At 45.3% G+C, this 24426-nt stretch overlaps 1 protein-coding gene and 1 long non-coding RNA gene across 6 annotated transcripts in view; one reads left to right on the forward strand and one right to left on the reverse strand.

The window, feature by feature from the left end:
• LOC129474144 (uncharacterized) overlaps positions 1-9775 on the forward strand; it is a 53591-nt gene extending 43816 nt beyond the window's left edge. Inside the window, exons 4-6 of one of the 4 annotated variants that reach the window (XR_010119523.1) lie at positions 4187-4304; positions 5046-5806; positions 7803-9775. This is a non-coding gene — a long non-coding RNA (uncharacterized lncRNA). Of the gene's footprint in view, positions 1-4186; positions 4305-5045 lie in introns of all 4 variants that reach the window. The other 3 variants (XR_008654459.2, XR_010119521.1, XR_010119520.1) reach the window with 3 other exon arrangements.
• On the reverse strand, positions 122-24186 carry FKBP1A (FKBP prolyl isomerase 1A). Of its 2 annotated transcripts, none has more exons than XM_055265092.2 (4): positions 24006-24186; positions 23878-23925; positions 3210-3374; positions 122-1228 (listed from the first exon to the last, which is right to left on the reverse strand). In XM_055265092.2, exons 1-4 carry the CDS (start codon positions 24040-24042, stop codon positions 1185-1187), a joined length of 294 nt encoding a protein of 97 aa, XP_055121067.1. In that variant the 5' UTR covers positions 24043-24186; the 3' UTR covers positions 122-1184. The 2 variants fall into 2 exon arrangements, with proteins under 2 accessions (XP_055121067.1, XP_063490238.1); XM_063634168.1 differs by adding an exon at positions 6543-6670 and having other exon boundaries at positions 122-3374; positions 24006-24181.
• Between the last annotated feature and the right edge of the window lie 240 nt (positions 24187-24426).

Genomic DNA, 24426 nt, shown 5'->3' on the forward strand with positions numbered 1-24426 from the left:
CTGCCAAGACACAATCTTGAAACTACATCCCCACTGCCACTCTCCTTCACCCTGCCCAACCCCATCCCCCTGCACCAAATGGCAGGGGAGGCACCTGAAAATAACCACCATGACACAGAGCTGAGAAAAGCCGGCATAAAGCACTTTTATTGCAATAATAAAACTTGAGACTCATAAATGGTGCTGGGGGAAGGGTGCAGCAACGATTTCTCTCACCAGATCACTACACAGGACAGCAAAGGGGTGAGAAGGGGCTAAGGGAGGAAGAGCCAGGTAACTCTGAGATCAGCAGAGGGAGCCAAGCATCAAGTAACAGGAGATGCTGAAGCTGCGATGACCAGCATCATTTTCTTAAGAGAACATTCAAGGATTTGTCATGATGGCTGGGCTTTCACTGGGTGTTAAGTCTACAAACAGCACCTTCAATTGAAACTGTCAATTAAAGTTCTTAAGATTTAGGAAGTGGTGGAGCTTGGAAAGTTAGGAGATTACAAAATTCCTGAAAGTCCATTAGAAAAACCACAGGATGAAAAAAAATAATAATAAGTCAGGCCACAAAGAAGGCTTCAGAGGTCCCTGCTGGCCCAGGGACAGATACCTGTAGTGTCCAACATTGCAGTGAACATGATCTGCTTTCAAAGGCAGAGGGTTTAAGGGGAGGGTGGGTGGGAATGGTGGAGGCAAAGGCTCTCCCCCCATCCTCACCTCAGTTTTAGGTAGGGCTTTTAATTTAACCCAAGGACATCTCTCAACTTGGAGAATAATTCAGTCCTCAACAGCGCCTCAAATCTGCTATGGCTTTGCAGCGCAGCAGCAAGAATGTTTAATATATAATAGATAAAAATTTCATCCAAAAAATTAAAATAAAATATTCTTGCAACCCCCCCCCCAACACCAATTCCTATTCTAACGTTAACCTATAACTTGTGCTGTTAATACTTGACCATGTACTTAATTGGAAACCTATACCCAAAAGACTGAAACTGAATCTTCACCCCAAAATGAAAACAAAATAAAATGAATAACTTGAGGTTTATGGCATGTAGTTTAGGTAAACACACATACGAGGAGAAAGGGGAAGAGGAAACAGAGGTGTCGGAAGCAAAGCTGAGTGACAACACATTCAGTCAGGGCAGATGTCTATACAAAGTGGAGTGGAACATCAGGAAAAGCTCCATATGGATTCATGTGCACACGTCTGGAGGCACCAGATCCCTCCATGGCAGATCTGTTGGGGACAGAAAATCTGTAAGTTTCCAGCAACTCAGTGTTCTTTGTGTGCAGTGGTGACAGCCACAATGCCATCTGCCACGCGGAATCCCTTCCCCAACAGCTGAGCAGTCTGAGACCAAGCCACTTCTGTTCCAGCAGGAGACAGCCAGAAGGGCTTGGGCTGGGTCCCAGGTGAAACAAACTTTCTCCTTAAATTGATCTGTGTGTTTTGTTTTTAATCTAAGGTTAAGTTTGCCTTGCTGAGGACAGCAGGAGGACCATCCACCCATGTTGCTGACAATACAGTTCCCCACTATCATTGGGTCTCCAACTGCTACATATAGGCATCACCTGGGGGCTTTAAAAAACTCTCAATGCCTGGGTTCCACTCCCAGTGATTATGATTAACTGGGCATCAGGAAAGCCTTAAAAATTTCCCAGGTGACTCTAATGTGCAGTCCAGACTGAGAATAAACTGGTCATTCATAATGTTGAGTATACTGGGAAAATATCTCCAGTATTCATTCACTCAAAACTTTCTGGGTTTGCCCTTGGACTTTCCTTCCAGACTCTTGCAAGAAGCTGAGACATTCTTTGGCAGTGGGTTGGGAGGGTTACTCTGGGTGACTTGTAGCCTTTATCCCTCTCTCCCCTCCCTCTACCTCATCAAGTTTACAGAAAGCCTGTTCCCAACCAGGAAAATAATTCCAAGGCTCCCTCGAGTACAGTTACGTTCAAAAAATGACTCAGCTCTCAAAGAACAGGAAGGGGATTTTGGCCTAGGTGCAGACCGCTGGGCAGACAAAGGCTCTGTAAAGTGCCAGGGATTCCCTCCCAGTAGCAATGACGGTGAAGAAACCAGTTATCAAACTTAACCAGGCCTGTATTACCAAGGTGTGTGTGGTTCAAACTGAGACAGTTAAAAAAGCCCCTCCACTTAGAGATGTGCACAACAGGACAAGGTTACAAGTAGCTCTGACTACCATCACAAATAGGATGGCAGCCATTTGTTGTGGCTTTCAAACAACAGTGTCCCCACCCAGGCGTTGGCTGTGGCCCTCTGCTTCCTATGGCAGGAGGGGAGCAAATAAAAAGGTCTGGGGCCAGTTGGAAGGAAGCCAATAGCATTCATGTGCTTAATGATTCTAACACTTACATGAAAAGCTATGTGCTACTAGGATACTGAGTTTAGTTCCTAAGAAATGAGGGTGGAAGAGGGGAAAATCAACAAACAGGCTCTGGGCCTACTTTGCCATTGCCTGGATGTGACCTTGAGTAAGGCCTTTCTCTCTGGCCCTGTTTCCTTACTGTTGCACAATAAAGCTGACGCAGAGGTCCCTAAGATCCCTTCCTAGAACTGTCTAAGAGCATCCTTTCAACTTCACAAGCATCCTCTGGCTTCATTTTTCCACTTCACTCACTGATAACGAGCTGGCCTGGGGGCCTCAAGTGTCCTGGGTGTGGACCCTGAGCAGGTGGACCGATGCAATAATGCCTCCCTCACACCATCTAACAGGTAGTAACCACAAACCGCAGTGAGGAGAGAGCCACAGAAGCTAGGACATGATATTCATGCCCAGAGGGCTTTTTTTTTTTTTTTTCCCTCTAGCTTCTAGAAACACAGGGTAGAACAAAGTCATTCATTAAGAGTCTTATTTCCAAAGAACTAAAATGTTGGCACTACAAATTTGGCCTACATTTCCATAGTCCTCAATTCAGTTTTAATTTATAAACTACATAGAAAAACATTTAAACAGCTGCCATCTCCATGAGTTCAACTGGGAACATACACATGCCAATTCCTTTCCTTAGGGTGACCAATTTTTACACTCAAAGCATATACTAATAACACTGAAAGGATACTCAATACAGAAAGAATGCAGGGGGAAAAATAGCCTTGTGGTGTTTTTTTGTTCTCTTTGCTACCCATCAAACGCTGGGCATAATATGGGAGGAGCAAAGGCAGTGAAGGGCCCTTCAGCATTCCATTTCCTTACCCAAGAACAGGGAGCTAAGGGAGGAGGCCATTCCTGTCATTCCAGTTTTAGAAGCTCCACATCGAAGACGAGAGTGGCATGTGGTGGGATGATGCCTGGGTGCCCAGTGGCACCATAGGCATAATCTGGAGATATAGTCAGTTTGGCTCTCTGACCCACACTCATCTGTGAAAAGAACAAGGAAGACAGACTCAGCTGGACACACGCCCCAACTGTCTCTGTAAGAACAAAAGCTGTTTACCTAGGTGTTCCTTGGCCAGGATGGTATTGACTTTCCAGTGACTTTGCAGCTGCCCAGGCATCACCACCTCCTTGTGCAGGACTTGGGAGGTTGGCAGTCAGATTCCATGACCCCTGCATCTCACTCCAAGAAGCCCAATGGCAGTTCAAAACCCCTCTTGACTCTCAGAACGGTCAGGCCCTCAACCTTTCTACCCAAGTCTTAATGACTAATGCTAGGCAGGTAACATTTCAGATGTCTCACCACCTAGTCCCCTTCAGTGATCTGTCACTCAAAGGACATGTTAAGTGACATCTATGCTCTTCTTGAAAAAGGAATACTCAACTTTGCTTTAAAAAAATATATACACAGAAAGTAATACTTGAGGGTAGTCTATTTTTTCTGTATTTTTTCTATTTATACTTTTACCCATATAGGAAAACTTCAAAAAAGACAATATGATTTTCTAGGCTACACAATAGCATGTACTGAATACCATTTGTGAAAATATTGATATACCTACAACAGAAAGCATCTTTGGAAGGACATACCAGACATTTGCTGTGAGGAGAACAGTATGGATAGTGACCAGTAAGGAGAGATTTTTTACTTTAAAAAATATATTTGTGTATATTTTCAGTTTCAAATGAAATACACAAGTATAAAACATCTACTTTCTGAACCGTGAGCAGGTTCTCTGCAGTATTTCCATCCTTTGGCTTATCTCTGCTTTTGGTCTCCATGTGTATGTTCCCAGCTTTCCGACTCCACTGGATAGAGGATGAATAAAGAGGAAGCTCCAGGCTATGAAGTGTCTAATCCTTGCTCCCCTCAGAAGTTGGGACATGTTGGACCAAGGTGGTAAGGATAGTGAGGTATGTACAATTCAAAACAATCATATTCCTTGACTCAGCAATTCTATTTCCAGAATATTCTGCTAACAGCTCAATAGAAGGAGTGATTTCATAGGCATATCCACACCAGGGATTAGTCATGAGAAATAATATAGTGGTGGCTTTAAATGTATTAACATGAAAAGATGTCCAAGATGGATGAAAAAAAGCTGCCAAAATAGTCCTTGTGGCAGGCAGGATTCCATGCCTGCAAACATGTAAAACCAAAACAATATCAAAAGGAAAGGAAAAGGGGCACAAGTCAATCTCCCCTTCTTCCTGTGTTTTTAACTCACTTGCTGAAAAAATATGCTGTGAAGAATTTAAAAGATGTTTTATGTAGATCTCAAAATACCCAGACTTCTCACAAATGACAGGGCTGTGACTGACCCCAAAGCACCAGTTAAAGGGGAAGTCAGGCATCTGTCCAATACTCAACCATGCCTCTCCAAGCCTGGGAAGTGAAGTAGGCCGATAACACTATCTCGATGGCAGATACAGCACTCAATACATACAACGCAGTGATTGTTCCAATGCTGGAACAGTCATAGAAGATGGGTTGTGGTATGAACAATGGCTGGTATGCAAGATGGGGGATGGGCTACAGATCCAAGCGCCAGCCAGACTAGGGAGACAGAGGCAAAAAGCTATGGTTGGCAAGGTTTCCCAAGGGAAGTAAACTACAAAGCCTCTTCCTCACACTGCCAACCCTCTGCCCTGCAGGAACAGAAACCCAGACACCTGGGAGTGGGACGGCTTCAAGTTCCTGAAAGTTGAGCAGTTTATTTGGAGGTAAATCAGTGATATTTTATAGAGGAAGTAGAGGAATGTGTATTCTGGAAAAGAGAGACAGAAATCTGTCTTTTCATCTTGGTTAAATTTCTAATTCTCCTGGGTGAGAGGGAAGCAGACTAATTACCCATCATGCAGAGCCTAATTATAAAGTTCCCTGGGTCTCAGGTCACTGAAAAACATCCCTTTACCTGGTTAGAGCCAAGAAAAAATTCCTAGGTTTGATGGAAAGACAGAATCCAACTAAAATTTGGCAACCCTGGGTCCCTATTGTCTCCTAGGAATTTTGTAGTGTTGGCAGAACAAAAGCTGTTTCCACAAATGGGGAGGAAAGAGATTAGGAAACACACTCAAGACAAACGAAATGACTTTCTCCTTAAGTATGACCTCTCAGAAGTGGTCTGACACAATACGGTTAATAGTAAGATAAATACAAATTAAAACTACTGATATCATGTTTTACTCTTATTGTCCTGAGGCCAAAGATTTAACAATACACTGTGATGCTGGGGCTGGGAGGAGATTGCACCTTTATAGCCCGGTGGTGGCAGTCCAGAGTGCAACCCCTAGAGATGGCAACTTGACAAGACCTCTCAAAAAACACTACACACAGCTTTTGAGCCCCTCACCCCACTTCTGAGAGTATGTCCTGTGGCAACATGTGCACACATGGAAAATAAAGTCTGTACAAGGTGAGTTACTGCAGCATTGTTCATAATAGCAAAATACTGGAAATGACTCAAATACTCATTAATAGGGCACTAGCCAAGTAAATTATAGCACACTTACATAAAGGAATACTAGGCAGCTATAACAGAGCTTACTCCTCATTTTTTTTTTCTCTTATGAAATGGGAGTTTCGCTCTTGTCATCCAGGCTGGAGTGCAATGGCGCAGTCTCGGCTCACTACAACCTCCGCCTCCCAGGTTCAAGTGATTCTCCTGCCTCAGCCTCCCAAGTAGCTGGGATTACAGGCACCTGCTACCATGCCCAGCTAATTTTTGTATTTTTAGTGGAGACGGGGTTTCATCATATTGGCCAGGCTGGTCTCAAACTCCTGACCTCAGGTGATCCACCCATCTTGGCCTCCCAAAGCGCTGGGATTACAGGCTTGAGCCACCGCGCCCAGCCTACTCCTCTTTTATATACTGGTATTGGGAGTGTCAAAAATGCATTAAGTGAAAAAGTAAACTGCAAAACCGTATATGTGTGAAAGCAAGAAAAAAGTTATGTTTTTATATGTGCTTAAGCCACAGTACAAGAAACATTAACAACAGGAGCTTCTTGTGGGGGTATTGGTCAGATGGGATGGGATAAGGGTGAGACTTTTCATTTTTTTTATTTTTGAACCATATAAATATGCCACCTATAAAAATAATATAAAAGGTAAATACTAGAAAGCAAAACAAAACAAATGAGAGAGCATACCTGGGCAACCCCTTCTTCCCAGCCTCGGATCACCTCCTGCTTGCCTAGCATAAACTTAAAGGGCTTGTTTCTGTCCCGGGAGGAATCAAATTTCTTTCCATCTTCAAGCATCCCTGTGAAAAAGGCCACTGTAACATGAGCAACAGAGTAATGACACAAGACAAGTCAGAAACCAGCAGCAGAGCACTCATCAGAGATGCCAGTGCTGAAGAGTCTGGCAGGAACTGCAGTATCCAGGGAGGGTTTCCTGTGACCTCACTGGACATCTAAGGAGTTGCAGTAGTCCTACTCCAGACCTGTGAATGCTCTTCCCTGACTCCAGGCAATAACCCAACTACAAAAGGACCCCGCGTACCAGAGATGGGTGGCAGTCCACCTTCTTCTGGAGATGGGGAGTATAAACTTCCTCCTGCCCTGACTCTCCTAGCACCCCGTGGATTTTCTCCCGAACTAAAAATAACTGTGGTCCCTCGAGGTACACAGTGTCTAGAAGTCACACACAGTGCAAGAAGCAATATTCCTTCCCAAAATCCCCCATCATCTTTCACATATAATGTGTTCATATATTGCTCCTCCATTGTTCAGTGCAGGCAAATCCCTCTCCACCATCTACCACCCCCATGGTCTCCTCTCTGGTTCACTAATTGTGACCTACACACATTGCTGCTCTCCAGGCTGTGGGTCAGCACTATGGGATGTGGTAAGAGGAAGCTATAAGGCAAGCCTTCACCCTCATTCTAGTGCCAAGTGTCTCACACCAACAGGGAACCTGGGACATAAAGCTGGGCCCGTGTAGGCTGGTTCCTGAGTTGTCATAATTTTCCTGGGAAAAGTAAAAACCAACCTGGGCTGAAGTAGAGAAATGAAAGAAAGAATTTGTGCAGCATTCATCCCACTTATTTTAACCAATGCTGCCCCAGAAAACAACCCGTGCTCATTTTTGCACAGCTAATACTTTGTAACAGAGATGACTGAAGAGAACAGGAATACTAAGGAGGTTGAAGTGGTTGCCCTTGAAGAATTAACTCAGTAAATCCAGCCAACTGCTAGGAACTCTGTGGGCAGTGGTTCCACTCTGAGTTACTCTAAATGGGCTAGGTGCTTTCCACACATGAACGAATTCAATTCTTTCTCCACAGCACTATCCCCATTTCACAGAAGAAACTGAGGCAGACAGGGAGAAGTGAAGCAGCTTGCCAAGATAGTAAAACTACGTTATAAATTATAAACCCAAATACCATGCTCTTTCTACTATCCCAGTTTCCCAGAAGCTGGACAAGCCACGACAGCGCCTTCCAATAAAAGGGGAACTCCAGAGATGCTATGAGAAAAGAGGAACAGACATCTGCAATAGATATCTGCAACTTCCTTTTCAAAAACACCATCGGCATTGCTTTCTCAGGAAGCCACTGCCAGCCTATTGTGATAGCTGACACTGAGTTCCTGAAAATTCTCTAATTAGGATCCCAGACTGGAGGGTCAGCCAGTGGTTAACATATAACGGACACAAAACTGATTTTATTGGAAGACTGAGGGTGGGCACTCACCATGGTTCTAAGCATTACTCAGAAGATCCATAAAAACATTACAGTTCTGTTTTGTAAGAGTTTAGGAAAAAAAGAAAATCCTGACAAAAATCCCAACCTAAAAAATAATGTCAACACTTGTAAGTAGGATGGGGAGGCAGAGATGAATTGGCACCGTTATCACAGCTACTAGACTATGTGGACTTTAACAAAATAAGAAACAGGGGTGGGGGTTGGGTGGTGGTATCTTAGCAGAGCAGGAGTAAAGACGGATGTCCTGGGGCAGAATGGGTACCAATGCTGCCTGGAGCTGGGAGCTGAGGACTAAGAGGTAGACAGGAGGGTGGGGACCCGTCCCTGCTCCAAGGAACTGGTGCCCCAGAACTGGTAAGCTGGGGTATGCATTTAGCTCATTCGTTTACCAGAATGCAGTCACCACCTGATGAAAGAAATGACTAATGGCAGGACTTGAACAGTTCTCTATAAATGAGTACCTGGCAGAAAAACAGGTCTCCAGGCTCCACAATACCCACCAAACACACTGCCTTTAGCCCATTTCAAGCTGCACTTCTTACATGGAACCCAACCTAACCAACCTCAGAGGTAAGGGTGAGAGCAGAAAATGAACAGCTATGATTCTCCATTCCCTGGCCAGGCAGAGAGCCTTTCCATCCACCCTTGTGAGACTGCTTGTAACAGAAATAAGGAAACCAACTCCAAGGCTCAGTAACCCACCCAAGGTCAGAACCACTGAGTGGCAGGGCCTGTGAGCCACAAAGGAGACTGAAAACCAGAAAGAGCTTCTCTCTGGTCTGTTATTTTAAGAAAAACATGCCCAGAGGGGCCACCTGGAACCAAGGCTGTGGCACCCTTACCTTCCGCTCTAATTAAACAACAACTTCCCAGGAGCAACAACAGCAACAATAGCCTGGCCCAGCAGATGAACTGGAATCAATCCAAGCCTTTCCCCTATGCCAGGGCTGGTGTGGCGCAGGCATACGGGTCAGTTTCAGCACTAACACCTACTTAGTTTGGGCACTACTTTACCTGCTGTGAAGTCTACTGGGATCTTCCAGGAAAGTCCTACCTCATTAGTAAAAAGAAAAAGACTCAGGAAGAAAGTTCCTGCTCTCCCTGTTGAATGCTGTGTGAGGATAAGATGTTTGGAGCATGGCAGTCACCCTGTGACTATGAGAAGGCCAGGCATACCACAAGGTGGTCATTCCAGTGCTCTGAATCAACCCCAAACCACTTCCCTCAAGATTCATATTCTGAGGTGATTAAAAGTGCTTTGAAGGTAAATCTATGGTGACAGTCAACAGATCAGCGATTGCCAGGAGTCAGGGGTAGAGGGAGGGAAGAACAGATGGAGCACAGAGAAATTTTGGGGCAGTGAAAATGTTCTGTGTAATACTATATATAATGGATACATGCCATTATACACTTGTCCAAACCCACAGAATGTACACCACCAAGAGTGAACCCTAATGTAAACTATGGACTTTGGGTGATCATGATGTGTCAATGCACGTTTGTCAGTTGCAACACATGTACCATTCTAGTGGAGGGTGTTGAAAATAGGAGGCCATGCATGTGTGGGACCAGGGGATATATGGGAAATCTCTGTACATGCCTCTCAATTTTGCTGAGAATCTAAAACTGCTCTTAATAAAGTCTTACAAAAATAAAGAAGTCTGCTTTGCCTTAGGTTGGGTCTTCAGTTACCTGCAGCCAAATGAACACAACTGGCATAAGGTAAACCTTTGACATTTAGTGAGCACACAACAATGTAGTGCTGCCACGAAAGGAATAACAAAGAAATGGAACTCAACAACCAAAACCACAAAGAGCTATCCCTGATCTGTGACAATGGGACCAGTGTCTCATGTCAGGACCCAGTACACATACCCACATTTTGTCTGTGTATAAACAAAATTTACATGTAAGTTACTACATGGAATATACTTCTCATTTTTAAAAAGAATGCTGACTGTGACCCACTACATTTATTTCATGATACATTAATGGTTCATAACCCACAATTTGAAAAGTACGGTATACCTAAAAAAAAATTAGCCTATTTCTTGCCAAACTTGAACACAGCCCTGACCTGTGCAAGATCGTATTTTGATTGCAATGAAAGCCATAGGGTACTGAGACAGACTCCCTAAACTTCCTTTTTATTCCTGATCAAATGCAATGCCAAGCAACCTCCAGACACTACATGCATCAATGTAATGTTGCTTTGCCTGAGGTGAGATACTTCAGCTATCTATCTGACTGGTACCAGGCTAGGAGCACAAGGCAGGACACAGCCTGAATCTGCTGCTGCTGCTGCTGTGCCGCATGGAGATGTGTATGTTCTTCAGTGGCTCTATGTGAGGATGCCTGTCTAACCCCAGCTCTCCTGAGCCTGCCTATCTTGGACACTGAGGGGCAAACCTCTCCGTAGTATCATAAAACCATAAAAGCCAGGAAGCAGGATTTCTAAGTAAAGGAGCTTTAAGCAGGACCTTTGCCTAGGATCTTAATTTTCCTATGCTATTTTGGATGCTCTGTTGTCCCTGGGAAAGGGGCATGAGACTTGCTCCAGAATTTCAGACCATAGTCACCAACTGTCAATCTCATCTCCTTTCTAAGGAGAAATCTTCACAGGGAAGGGTTGGGTGGTGGCAGTGATGTTGGGATTCCTTGAGTCCAAGGAGAGGATTTCCCATAATCAAGTCTGAAATCTAAACAATAATCCCCAGAAATGGGTGGGGTGGTATGTGATTAAGTGGGTGTCACACAACTGGCACAAGCTATAGGACAAGGAGAAGGAGGGCTTCCCCAGTGGGGAGGAACAGGCCACTTATCTATGACCCTAAGTTGTCAGGCTGGGGGAGAAGGTGGAAGCAGTGTTTGTTAAGCTGGAATGAGTGTGCATGTAGTATTTTCAGGGGTAGGAATTATGCTGTTCAATCTGTAATGTCAAAACAGGTAGTGAGAACTTCCATTTCTGGTCACGGTGGAGGACAGGGATCAGATTTGTTCATGAAACAACCACCAACCAACCAACCAACCCCTTCGTCCCTAAAGAAAGTCCACTAAAACCTAGAAACCACCTAGACAAAATAGCTACAACGATGGTTTGCAGGACACCAGACATCTGTAATGAAGAACAACAATCCTGAGACATGGGAAACAAGGCCAGCCCTATATCCTTGGGAGTTTCCAGGGAGAGGGACCTGGAGTGGAGCTCAAGGCACCTAGAGTCCATAGGACACAGTACCAGCAGGAGAGAGCTATACAGAGATCCCTAGAGATCTGCAGAGGGTCCTCTTTTGAGTATTCAGCAGAGTCCCTCTCAGTGCATGTATCTGAGCCACTATTCAAGGCCAGGAAAAGAACTATCCAAAAGGCTTAGAGGAACAGTATCCAGTGCTCACACAGGGCTGGGATTAGTGCTTATTACCCCCGGTCTAACTGGAGAAGCTCATGATTGACACAGCACTGGACAGAATACTCAGGAAGATCTTGCCTATAGCAGGAAATAATCAGCCCTAAACTGAGCTCTAGACCTACCTAACAAATCACAAAAGCAAGACTCGCAAGCATCAAACTGTTTCCAGGTAACTTAAATGCTTCTCAGTATAAAACTCAAGAAAATTTATAGGAATAAAAATATCCAGCACCCCAAAAGGTAAAATTCACAATGTCTGGCATCCAAAGATTACCAGGCATGCAAAGAGGCAGAAAACAGGACCCACAATGAGGAGACTTATCAGTCAATTGAAAGCAACCCAGAACTAACACAAATGTTAGAATTAGTAGAGGAGAACCATAAGACTCCAACTTTCAGAGATGAAAACTACAATGTCTGAGATGAAAATTACATTGGGCTGAAATGAGAAAATATCCACACATAACACAGTAAAAACTTGACACCATTATCAAGCATTAACTCAAAATGGATCCTAGACCTAAATGTTAAGTACTAAACCTATCAAATTTATAAAAGAAAACATAGGAAAGAAATCTTTGTGACCTTGAGTTGGGTGAAGATTTCTTAGTATGATGTCAAAAAGCACTATCTATAAAAGAATAAATTGAACTTCATCAAAAATAAAACAAATTCAGTACTTTAGGAAAGCACTGTTAAGAAAACAAAAGACAAACCATACACTGGGAGAAAACTTTTGCAAAGCACATATCTAATACAGGACTTATATCCAGAATATAACAAACCATCAAAATTCAACAATTAAGAAAACCAATAAAAAAGGGCTAAAGATTTGAACAGATACTTCACTGAAAAAGACAGAGGGCAGGTAAGCATATGAAAAGATACTAAACATTCCTAGTTATTATAACAACACAAATTAAAACCACTAGGAAACGCATCTACCACCGATTAGAATGAGTAAAACTAAAAAGACTGACCACGTCAGGTGTTAGTGAGGATGTGAAGAAACTGGTATTCTCATACACTGCTAGCGGGAATATAACATAAAGCTTCATTAAACAGCTTGACAGTTAAGTTAAACATATACCTCCCATATGACCCAGCCATTCTAATCTTGAGTATTTATCCAAGAAAAATGACAGGCTGTGTCCACAGAAAAACTTGTACACAAATGTTCAAAGCAGATTTATTAGCAATAGTCAAAAACTATAAACTAACCCAAACATCCACCAATGGGTAAGTTGGTAAATACATATATCTATATATAGAAAAATATTTAGCAACAAAAAGGAACAAACAACTGATACATGGGACAATACAGATGAATCTCAAAATAATTATACCAAGTGAAAGAAGGCAGACATAAGAGAACGTACTGTATGATTCCATTTATATAAAACTTCAGAAAATGCAACAAATCCACACTGACAAAAAAGCACATCAATAGTTTAGAGGAGGGTAAGGAGGTCACGGTGAATTGAAAGGGAAACAATGACACATCAAAATTTACGAAGCTGTACATTTTAAAAATGTGTAGTATATTGGATTTCAATCATGCCTCAGTAACTTTTTTTAAAAAGGAAAAGAAAAAGAGTAGGCAGTGGCATTTACTAAAATCCTATATATGTTTAGCTCCTACATTCACACTGGCAATGAATGAAAAGTGCTTCCTCTCTTTGGGGAGGGAACAGGTAAAACAGGCAGCAAGTCAAGTCTCAGCAGTTGCTCCAATTTTAACTCTAGAGATCACTTGTGCCAGGAGCTGGAGCCCTTGAACAGTGAAACCACCTGCCAAGTTAGTGCCATAATTTCCTAGAGAAAGCGTGCCCTGCTAAGAGAATGCAACTGAGGTTACAGTGCAGATAAGACAGCTGACAGTCTTTAAGCTCTAAAGGCCACTCAGCATAAAACATCACAAGCATTGCCTCTAATGCAGAACTGACCGATTTCATTCCTGGCCATACAAGCCTATAACTCATGCCTAAGAAACTGCCTGGAATAGCTCCATATTCTTAAGTATTTAGTCTTGGCTCTCCTGACTGAATGCAGCCCAAGCTCATTGACCTGGCCTGCGTTCTGTGTCCTGGTGGCACATGTGGTGCCGGTACTCAAGAGCACTCTTGGATTTGCTTTACTTGCATGATTTTTAAGAACCAGAAGGACAAGCATAAGGCCTTCATATTTAGACCTTCTTCCCTATATGGTAACAAGAATATGAGGGGTAATCCCAGAATGGTAAACTTTACTTTAAGCACCTTTAGTTACTAATCAGTGAGAAAAATGTGAAAATGTGCTCCAGTTAAAAGCACAAGACCATGAAAAGAGCCAAAGCTATGACTGACTGCATGCAACGGCTGTTGATGTCATCTTCGCCTAGGTCTCCTCCTGAACTGAAATCCTTGGAAAGGGAGCAAAAGGGTTTAAAAAACAAGACGGTGCAGACAGTCTCAAGTCTGTCTACCCCACAGCAGCTTGCTCTTTCCTGTTGCTTTTCAAGGAATCAGCAGAGGGAGACCTGGCCAGCAGCTCCTGGGCAGCAAAGTATCCCCAGACTGTGTTCCTGGTGGTTGGCTCAAGCCACTGAAGCAGTGGTTAAGACTCAAGACCAGGACTTGGAGATTCACAAGGACCACTGAGATATTATTTCACTAATAACCCAATAGAAATGGAGTCACTTCCAGGGCACTCTGCTTTGGGGAAGGGCAGAGTGCCATATACCTTCTACTGGGTAAGAGGACTGAAGAAGGCACCTCTACAGACTTATGGCTTCACTACTTGTAGTGAAAGCTCATGACTCACAATGCAGTTTATAGTTGCTCATGAATCTCTGCAGGAGTGTTTCCTATAGGCAGCATTTTACAGGGACCAAAATATGGTAAGTTTAAGATTAAAAAAAAACGACTAAACTAAACCAAAAATCAAACATAACAAAAAAACAAAATATCCTAAGCCCCAAACCTTCAAAATAAAATAAAGTCCTTGCCATTTACAGTTTGGAGAGGGACAAAGGATTTCTACTTTCAACGCGCAGGTGAGTTTCTTAATGACAAAAAGTACAATGAGGCCAGCTGCGGAGGAGGCTCATGCCTATAATCCCAGTGCTTTGGAAGGCCAAGGCAGGAGAATCACTTGGGGCCAGCAGTTTGGGACTGGCATGAGTTTGCAACCAGCCTGGGCAACACAGCAAGACTCACGTCCCCAATCCTGTTTCTGCAAAAAATTAAAAAAACAAAAACAAAAACAAAAAACAAATTAGCCAGACATGGTCCTAGCTACTTGAGTGGATGAAGTGGGAAGATCGCTTGAGCCCAGACGTTTGAGGTTGCAGTGAGCTATGACTGCGCAAGTACACCCCGGCCTGGGCAACAGAACGAGACTCTGTCTCTTTTAAAAAAAAAAAAAAAAAAAAAAAAAAGGTGTAATGGTTGAATGGATGGAGGTAGGGGGAGCCAGTATTTTTCTGCAGCTTTGCATTTGAAGCCACTCAGAACATTCCCAGATGGGTGTATGGCTCAAGGTCTAATGGTTTAGCTGTTTCTTTCTCTCTTCTCCTTATTAGATACAGAAGCTCTCTTAACCACCTTTTACTCAGCTGCCTTACTTAGAGACTCATAAAACTCAACAGACTTCGTACCCCAGCATGGTGAAGAGCACTCCCCTCATGCTTTAGTCTCTAGCTCATGATCACTTCTTCATTCCCATATGAGTTCTATGTTCACAAAGGGAGGAGTAGTTAGCTGTGTTTGTCCCCAAATCCATTTATGGTAGCTATATTTACTGTGTACATATAATGTAATTAAATAGTATGTAAATCAATAAAATGAGCGTGAATGCAAACAGTGGTTCTAGCTGACTGCTGGGAAAGACTCAATAAAGGCAAGTCACTAAAAAACTATTGCTAGTGAATAATCATATGGGAGACTACATTTAGAGAAAGAAATCTTAAAAATCTGGAAAGGTTTGGTTTTTAAATGTTCTCACAATAGTCTTTGCTCTACATTAAAAAAGGTCAAATTGGTTTTTGCAAGAACTATGATGGGAAACTCCACTAGCAGAGCCATACTCAAAGATAAAGACATAGTCCTTTAGCAAATGATTTATGTTAGAGCTTGAAATAAAATGTTTACAGAAGCCATGTCACTTTTATGTTAGCATACCAACTGCCCACTTGTTTCAATCATGATGGGTAAAAAGGGATTCTACATTTAGATAGGCAAAAGATACAAATTCAAATCTTACATTCTTATTCCATTTCTGGGTCTCTGTGGCTGTATTCCAGCACAACCTCCCTGAAGTGGGGTTCTGAGAACTCCTTATGAGTGAGGGGTATGACCAAAGGTCCAAATGCCTACCCAAAGAGGGAACCAGCTCACTCTCACCGTCATTTTCCTGAGATCACAAACAGTGCAAGCACATTTCCCATACGCGGTATGGAAATGCTTCTAACCTTTGGCTAAATCTCTTTAGATCCTATAACCAAAAGTGTACTTTCAAAGGCAGGGCCCATGATGGGAAGAACATGCAGGATCCAATGGCAATAAAAAGAATACAGACCAGAATGCATGCCCTGTGGGTGTGTCTCTCCATTTTCCACTTTAATCACAGTATAAATAAGAGGGGTTACTACCACATTATATCGCATGCGGAGGGGGAGAAAGAAATATCACTAGGCCGGGCACAGTGGCTCACGCCTGTAATCCTAGCACTTTGGGAGGCTGAGACAGGTGGATTGCCTGAGCTCAGGAGTTTGAGACCAGCCTGGGCAACATGGCGAAACCCTGTCTCTACTAAAATACAAAAAATTAGCCGGGCATGGTGGCATGCGCCTCTAGTCCCAGCTACTTGGGAGGCTGAGGCAGGAGAATTGCTTGAACCCAGGAGGCAGAGGTTGCAGTGAGCCGAGATTGCACCAGGGCACTCCAGCCTGGGCGACAGAGTGAGACTCTGTCTCCAAAAAAATAAAAAGAAAAAGAAATACCACTTAACAATAGCTAGCTGGAAGTGGTAGAAATATGCATTTTCTATAGGGTATAATGGTTAAAGGCATGAGTTCTGGACCTCTGTTACAGACTATTATTATAACTCCCTCCCTGGTCTCCCTGCTTCTGCCCTTGCTCTCCTAAAGTCTAAACCTGACACAGCAGCCAGACCCTACTACCCCTCGGCTGAAAAACTCCTGTGACTCCCCCATCTCAGGAGATAAAACTCTTAAAATGGCCTACAAGACCCTCTAAGAGCTGTCAAGCCTCCGCCCCTACCACCATCCCTCTGACTTCACCTCTGATTACTCTTGTACTTTTCCAGTCCCAGAACATTGCTTCCTTACACACCAGGGATACCCCCACCTGTGGGCCTTTGCATTTGCTGTTCTCTCTGCCTAAAATGATCTTGCTCAAATAGTCACATAGGTTACATCCTTACCTCCTTCAAGTCTTTGCTCAATGTCACTTTCTCACTGAGGCCTTTGCCAATCTATCTAAAATCTCAACCTTTTCCTATTCCCTCCTTAACACTTACTAGCTTATATACAACAGTCTTGCTTATTAATCATATTTATTATGTCTTTTCCACTACAGTGTAAGATGAAGGCAGGAACTGTGTCTTCTTCACTCCTAAATTCTTGGTAGCCAGGACAGTGTCTTGTACATAGCAGACATTCATCAAGTACTTACAGAAAAATCAAAGGTACCCTTTTCTCCTCCTGGCCTGTGTATATACTTGGAAGATGCTTTCCTCCTGCCTGACTGCACCATACACACCCAAGACCAAATGGCACTTCCTCCAAGAAGTTCTAGCCTATAGGTGTAGGTTGCCTGAGGTACTTTCATTGTAACTGACCACTCCCTACAGGGTTAGCATCTTGAGGGCAACACTGAGGCTTTGCCCAGCTTCTTATATATTCACTGAGTGACTGAGGGAATGCCAGGTCCCAACTGGCCACTCATTCAAACAGTCACTGAATAGCTACTCTATGCCAAGATTGATGGGGAGACCTTGGAGAACAACACTAGTGTGGGTCTGGCCTCCTGGAGCCTTCAGTCTGTTGGGGAAAGAGTAGATGTTTAACTACACAGATCCTGACTATGATGGGGGCTAAGAAAATAGATGGGTGCATTGTTGCAGAATTAGAAGCATGCATGTACGCATGCAAAGTGTTACTTAAGCTGTGCTATAAAGAACAGAAAAGAGCCTGTCATGCAGTGGGGAGTGGGGGCAGTGTGGTGGCACCTAAGCAAAGGGGCAGAGACCTCCATGTGGGAAAAGGCTTGGAGCATTCAAGGAATGCAGGCCAAGGTGGCTTGAGCTCCTGGGAGAGGAAGAGTAAATATAACAGAAAGAGACAGTAGCATCTAGGAACTGGTTATTTCTACCTCCCCGACTTTCTGCACTGCTAGAATACACCTGGTCAAAATCAAAGGGGTCCAGGGGAGGGAATGCAGAGACTTGGTTAAGCTTCTTAGCAGGAAAAGAAAACAAAAAACAAGAAAAAATAGAAGTAAAAATAAACAAATGTCACCATGAGCACCAAAGGGAGAACTGGATGCTATGTGATTAAGTTATTCATAATAACCTTGACTTCTTCCATGGGAAACAGCAGGTGACAATATTTTTAGAGAAAATTCCAAGGCAGACAAATGATTTCCAGTTTATGGATACAAGAAACCCCTCAGTACTTCATAAAAATCAGTTTAAGCACTTAAAATGTTCTAGTTAAAACATCTATGAGTAAATAGGTGAATTTATGGTATGTAAATTATATTCAATAAAGCTGTTACCAAAAAAAAAAAAAGTCATGGATGCCACTGAAAGGAACCAGAGCTCTTTGAAAGATGGCTGATAATTGGACCAGAGTAGTGAAACCGAGAAATGGATGAAGGAATGGTGGGAGCCTGTCAAAAAGGTACTGGAGCCAGCTTGAAGGGCTCCTACTGGCCAAATTTAGGATGATATTAGTATCAAAAAGAATAATGGGTATCATAGATCTTACGGCCCTGACAAAAACTTTGAGCCCACAGTACAGTAAAAGCAAACAGAGGGGGAAAAAGTCACTTGCCCCCACTGGGAATGGCAACATCCCATCAGTTAACATTCATTTTTCATTTTAAAAATTGGTAATTAAAGGCTGGGCATGGTGGCTCATGCCTGTACTACCAGCACTTTGGGAGGCTAAGGAGGGTGGATCACTTGAGGCCAGGAGTTTGAGACTAGCCTGGGAAACGTGATGAAACCCGTCTCCACAAAAAATACAAAAATTAGGATAGGTGGCATGCACCTGTAGGCCCAACTATTCGGAAGGCCGGATGGGAGGCTGGGATGGGAGTCTGGGAGGTCGAGGCTACAGTGAGCCATGATCAAGCCACTGCACTCCAGCCTGAGTGACAGAGACACTGTCTCAAAAAATAAAAATAGGTATTTAAAGGGAAAGAATTAGCTTTACCTTATCTTATAGAAGGATAACAGCTAATAAATGTAGAAAGAATGAAGGAATCTTAAAAATCAACACTTTGTGAATGCCAATGACTTCTTCAGGGGAGAATTATCAGGTGGTGTAAACACCACTAGGTGAAAGGCTGATGAGCAAGAGACCATCTATGGCTACCTAAGCACTCCACAGATCACTGCTAAATGCAAAGGGAAGAATGTACCTTTACAAAAAAGATCAAATTTAGCATCACAACTAGTGATGTTTCCCATGTGTGCTGAGGATGAAGTACTCACACTAAAATGTTTAAACGGAATCTATTCAGACACTGAAAACATTAAACATCCGGTTCAGAAAATCAAGGCAGGGAACAAGTTAAACAATACCATGAGAAAACAGTAAGACAGATGTGGAGTATTCTATAACTAGCCTGCTCTCTTTGAAGAAATCAGGGTTATTAAGAAAAAAAACAGCTAAGGACTCTTCTAGACTGAGATTACAGACATAACAACTGCGATGAGTGAGGCTCAATGGAACTGTGGTTTTAAAAAAGAGCAACACTTTGGAGACAACTGGGTAGTCTCAATAGATATTTGCTTCACAGCAGGCATCGTTACTCCCATTTTATAGACAGAATGTGGAGGCTGGGAACTGTGGGACAATTTGTTCAAGCTCTCATAGCCTGTTATATGGCAGGGCCAAGATCAGAACACAGCAAAGAACCCACATCCTCTTTGGGGATCACTGTCCACCTGGCACCACTCCTGCCCACTGCCTGAGCTGGCACTCTACACACCTGGGATACAACCGGTGTCCTGTTTCTGCCTTTGCCCGCAAAAGCCCATTGTCCACACAGTAGCCATAAGGAGGGTGGGGGGGCGGGGGGGCGTTAAAATCCAAGCCAGCCAATGGCTCCCACCTGAGTTAGAAAAAGGCAACGTTTTTGTAACAACCAACGAGGCTCCACCGCCCCTCATCTCCTGCCACATACCCTTTCACACAATCCACTTCCTGTTCCTCTAACGCACTGGTCTTCTTGCTGTTCCTCTAATGCACGGAGCAGGCTCCAGCCTCAGGGTCTTGCACTAGCTCTTCCCTCTGCCTGGATACTCTTCTTCTAAACAGCCCTGTAGCTCCCTCTCCAATGTCCTTTGAGTGAATGTTAAAATGCCATTTTTTTCAGAGGCCTTTTCCAATCACCCTCACGAAAAGCATCCAACTTCCCTTCCCATCCCTCACTCTCCTTTAATCTCTCCACAGTGCTTCTTACTACCTGATGTGCCCCATGGCCATACTATCAGTCTCCTCATCATAAGCAAAGCCCCACCAGATCAGGTCTTTGTCGATTTAGTTCACTAGCCATGTCCCTAGAGCCTGGCTTGCTGCTGTTGCTCAAAAAACATCTGCTGTGGGAAGGCAAAGGGACTTGTTGCAACCGTGCCCCAATAGTTACAGCCTGCGTGCCTCAAGACAGCACACGTCAGGGGAAGCCATGAGGCATCTCTGCTGAGGGTGAGCCTCCCTCCAGACATCAGATCACCAACCAAGAGATACCTAGCAAGGGAGCAGATGGAATAAAGCAGAGGAGAGCGGAGAACGAAGCTAAGGAAAAGCAAGGGGTTTGAGGAAGGCTGCAGCAAAGTGGCCACACCTGTCCTGGGAGCCTCAGCAGCCCTCCCAGTCAACCTCCTGAGGACATGAGGTTGAGGGGCTCTTGGTTTTTCTCAGTCAGAAGCCGGGAGGCTATACCTGACTTAAACCTGATCCCAAGGACAAAATGTCCAGTTAGTTACTTTTTAAGAAGAAAAAAGAAAACATTCCTTCAATCCCCTTGAGGCTGCTCTCACAATGGCAGGCACACGGCCTGCAGAAGTAAGTAAAAGAGGTCTAAACCTAGCTGTGTGCCAGGACAAGCTCAACAGTAAAGATGACGAAGCTACTGAAGGCAGCAGGGAGGGGCCATGAGAATTCGCTGGCTCCTAAAGGCACTTACTTGGCAGGTTACCTTTCCACCACCTCCCTCCCACCTCAAAGCCTGTCATGCTCCTAGGAGATGCTTAGCTGGTGATAGTGAACTTTGTATTTTCCCTCTGGTACCACGGAGGTAGTGCAGGCATTCCTTTGAGGCCTTGCTCATGCCGTGCTCTGCTAGAAGGTCACGGAAGTCACCAGAGGGACCCTTGAGAGTGGCATCAAGGTGACTGACAGCCATGAATGGCTTTTAAAGCATCCATGTGGTAAAGGGCAGTCTGTGCTTTGCACACCTGTGATGGCTAAGGGGAGATTTTGGCCACCTTACTGCCACCCCTCTTTCTCTGGACCCATGCCCAAATCAGCTGAGTGGACACCTGGCAAGAGCTGACTGGATCAAGAGTGTTCACCTTACTCAAACTCTCCTTCTCAGGAAAAGTAACAATCAGAATCACAGCCAAGAAATCTGAGCCAGATACTCAAAAGAAGACAGAGAAGCTGGCCATGGGGAAAGGTGAGGGGTGAGCATGCAGGGGACTTCCACCACCCACCAGCTGGTAGAAGCAGACAAACACAAATCTCTAACAGGAGACTACTGAGGCAGTCAGGCAGGAAACAAAACAAAACACAAAACAACCAAAAAACGCCGAAAAACAGAGATGAGAAGTAACGGCATCATGATTATTTCTTTTCCCTTCTTCGGACCTAGTGGGCTTCCTGCCTTTGAAAACCCCTGGAACCTTTATAAACTCCACCTTCTGATCATGTTCCCCCAAGACGGATTCTGTTCCCAGTGACTTAAAAGCCTTAAAATGCTACAGATGAGATCTCACAGTGCCTACCCACTCCTCTCACGCCCCCACAGGTCTCAAACAGGTTATTCCTGGGAGGCTGGTGACAAAGACCCACGGGAACAAAGCCGCCAGCCTGCTCGAAAACAGTCTATTCTGTGAGCATGAGGCAGAGCTGGCTTCTCACTAAGGCGTCTTTATAGGGCTTATCAAAACGAAATCAAAAAGAAAGCTTTTGTCCTAATGCATGCCAGGGTCCTGCTGCTGCTCTGGAAACATGTGGGTGGGTGCCACCCGCGAGAAAAACACAGACTTCAAGAGGCACTGGAAACCCTGATGGTGTTCTGGGTCTCATGACCATCTGTTCTCATAGGAAAAGGCTCCAGACATGCTGTGTGGGGATATTTCACCAAGAGGCATGGTGAAGTGCGGCACTGCCTACATGCTGGGGTCCAGTCCTGTTGGCAGCACCAGAACATGGGCGAGCATGAGGGGCAGACGTGGGAGTGGGACACATGTTGCCAAGCACCCTAGTGTGGCTATGTACAAGCTAGGGTGGGGAGGGGGTGCGGCAGAAGGCAGCTCCTCACGGCTTGAGTCCCAGTCTTTGCCCCAGTTGGCTGCGGAACTGAATGAACTGCCCACTCACCCCGGCACTGTAAATGGTTACTCTTCTCATCCTTCCGATGAAAAGTCACCAAACGGATGCGCTTTCATCTACCAGACCTCCCAGGCTCAGGTGCTGACTGTGGCCTACAAGGACAGCTATCTAAAACATCAAAAGCACTTTCCAGCTTCTTTCACAGACATGAGACTGCTTGCTCCCCACAAAGATGGGTTTCAGTAACTCCTCCTTTGGCAGCATTTTTAAAGTTCTAGTCCTTAACTTCTACCTCCTGCCCCCATTTCTACCCATGGAGAAGGGCCACAGAAATAAAAGGGCATGGGAGGAGGGATGTTAGTTGCCTTTTCCTCTTTCCAGTGAAAGTCATTTCCCTCAATAGAGGGATCCCTCCATGTTTCCATGATTTGGAAGGGAAAGGTGGAGCTTATTCCTGAGCAACTTGGCCAGAACTGCCCACAGCCTACTACCCAGGAGGAGGAAGAGGAGGAGAGGGAGTGGGAAAACAGAGGGAAGAGGGGGAACAGAGGAAAGGGTGGGAAGGTTGAGAAAGGGGAAGGAGGAGGGGGAGGGAAGGTTATTCGTATCAACAACTGTGGCTACACCAATCACTCCCACCCTTGTGGGATCCACAGCCACGGAGTCTCCGCCAACTCAGCTCTCCCCCTCCCCCGCCCCCATACAAACCAGGACGACCTTGTAAGGACAAGGAGTAAGACAGTCCCAAGGCACACGACCCTGATGTTTGAATTCTGCCTGGGGAGGGGGAGGTGTCTAAAATTTCCTTTGGCTTATATTATCACTGTGTATTAGCTTCCTGATTCTTTATCTTTAAAATGAGGATGAGAAAAGTCTCTACTTCTAGAAGAGCTGGGGGAGTAAATTACACGTGCAGTTTTCGGTCAGCCTGAGCCAACGCTGCCACTGAGCCTTGGATTTGTAAGTGGCTCAAAAGTAAAAAGACGGAAAAAGGCCGTGCAGCTCTACTTCCCCCAAGGCCAGGAAAAGCCAAAGCAATGACTTAGGAAGTGGGATGTTTCCCCACCCCGCGGCAAAGGGGCGAATTCCGAGTTCCCCGGAGGAAGCAGCAGCTCTGCATACTCGGAATTACCTCGTCCTCATCTCCAGTGAAGGGAGGGATGGAAGTGGGGGCAGGGGCACAGAAATGGTACAAATCCTTCCTAATGATCCCTGCCCAGAGCTCTGCCCATTCCTAAAAGTGTGACCTTGGGAAAGTGACTTCGCCTCGCCAAGCCTCAGTTTCCTCATCTGTGCAGTGGGCATAAGGTCAGCATCTAAGGTGCAGAAATGCTTCTGATAGGTTAGATAACGACTAGCCCGCAGTCAATGCTCACAACCGCCGATTCAGACCCACCCGGGTCCCGCAAGCCCGAGGCTGCCCCTGAGCCACCGCCCAGGCCTCAGCCTCGGGCCATGCGGGCCTCGCCGCCGCCACGCCCCGGGCCCCAGGCCCTGGGCCCCCAGGCCTTGACGGCCAGCCGCACCCGGGCTGAGGACTGCGGCCCGGGCCCCCTCACCGCCGGGCCCCCGACTCACCGGTATAGTGCACCACGCAGGTCTGGCCGCGCTTCGGGAAGGTGCGCCCTGAGGAGACAGAGACCGGCATGGTGAGCGGATGCGCGCGGCGGCAGAGGTACTCCGAGCCGCCGCGCGCCACTACTCACCGTCTCCTGGGGAGATGGTTTCCACCTGCACTCCCATGGCGGCGGCGGACGCTGAGCGGGCGGGCAGCGCGACGGGCGGCGTGGACCGACAGCGACCTGGCGGCGGTTCCACAGCTCTGCCTAGTCCCTCGGCGCGTCGCCTGCGCACGCGCACGCCCCCTCTCGCCCAGCCCTGCGTGCGCGCCCCACACGGCGCGCACGTCCCGGAAACCCAGGCCTCCGGAAGAGGGACCGGAAGCCCGGAAGCCCCGAGACCTCCGGAAGCCCCGAGGCCTCTGGATACAGCTGTGTTTGCTGGATGTCTTGCTTCGTGCTCCCGCCCTTCCTCTGTGCTTCCAGCCGGTTAAGCATCTCCCTGCCCAAAGAATGAGAGTAATAATAGGGGGTCCGCCAGTCACTGACTGGGTGGCTGTCATCAGGT

This window comes from Symphalangus syndactylus, chromosome 24 (assembly GCF_028878055.3).
Source record: "Symphalangus syndactylus isolate Jambi chromosome 24, NHGRI_mSymSyn1-v2.1_pri, whole genome shotgun sequence".
Taxonomy (NCBI): Eukaryota; Metazoa; Chordata; class Mammalia; order Primates; family Hylobatidae; genus Symphalangus; species Symphalangus syndactylus.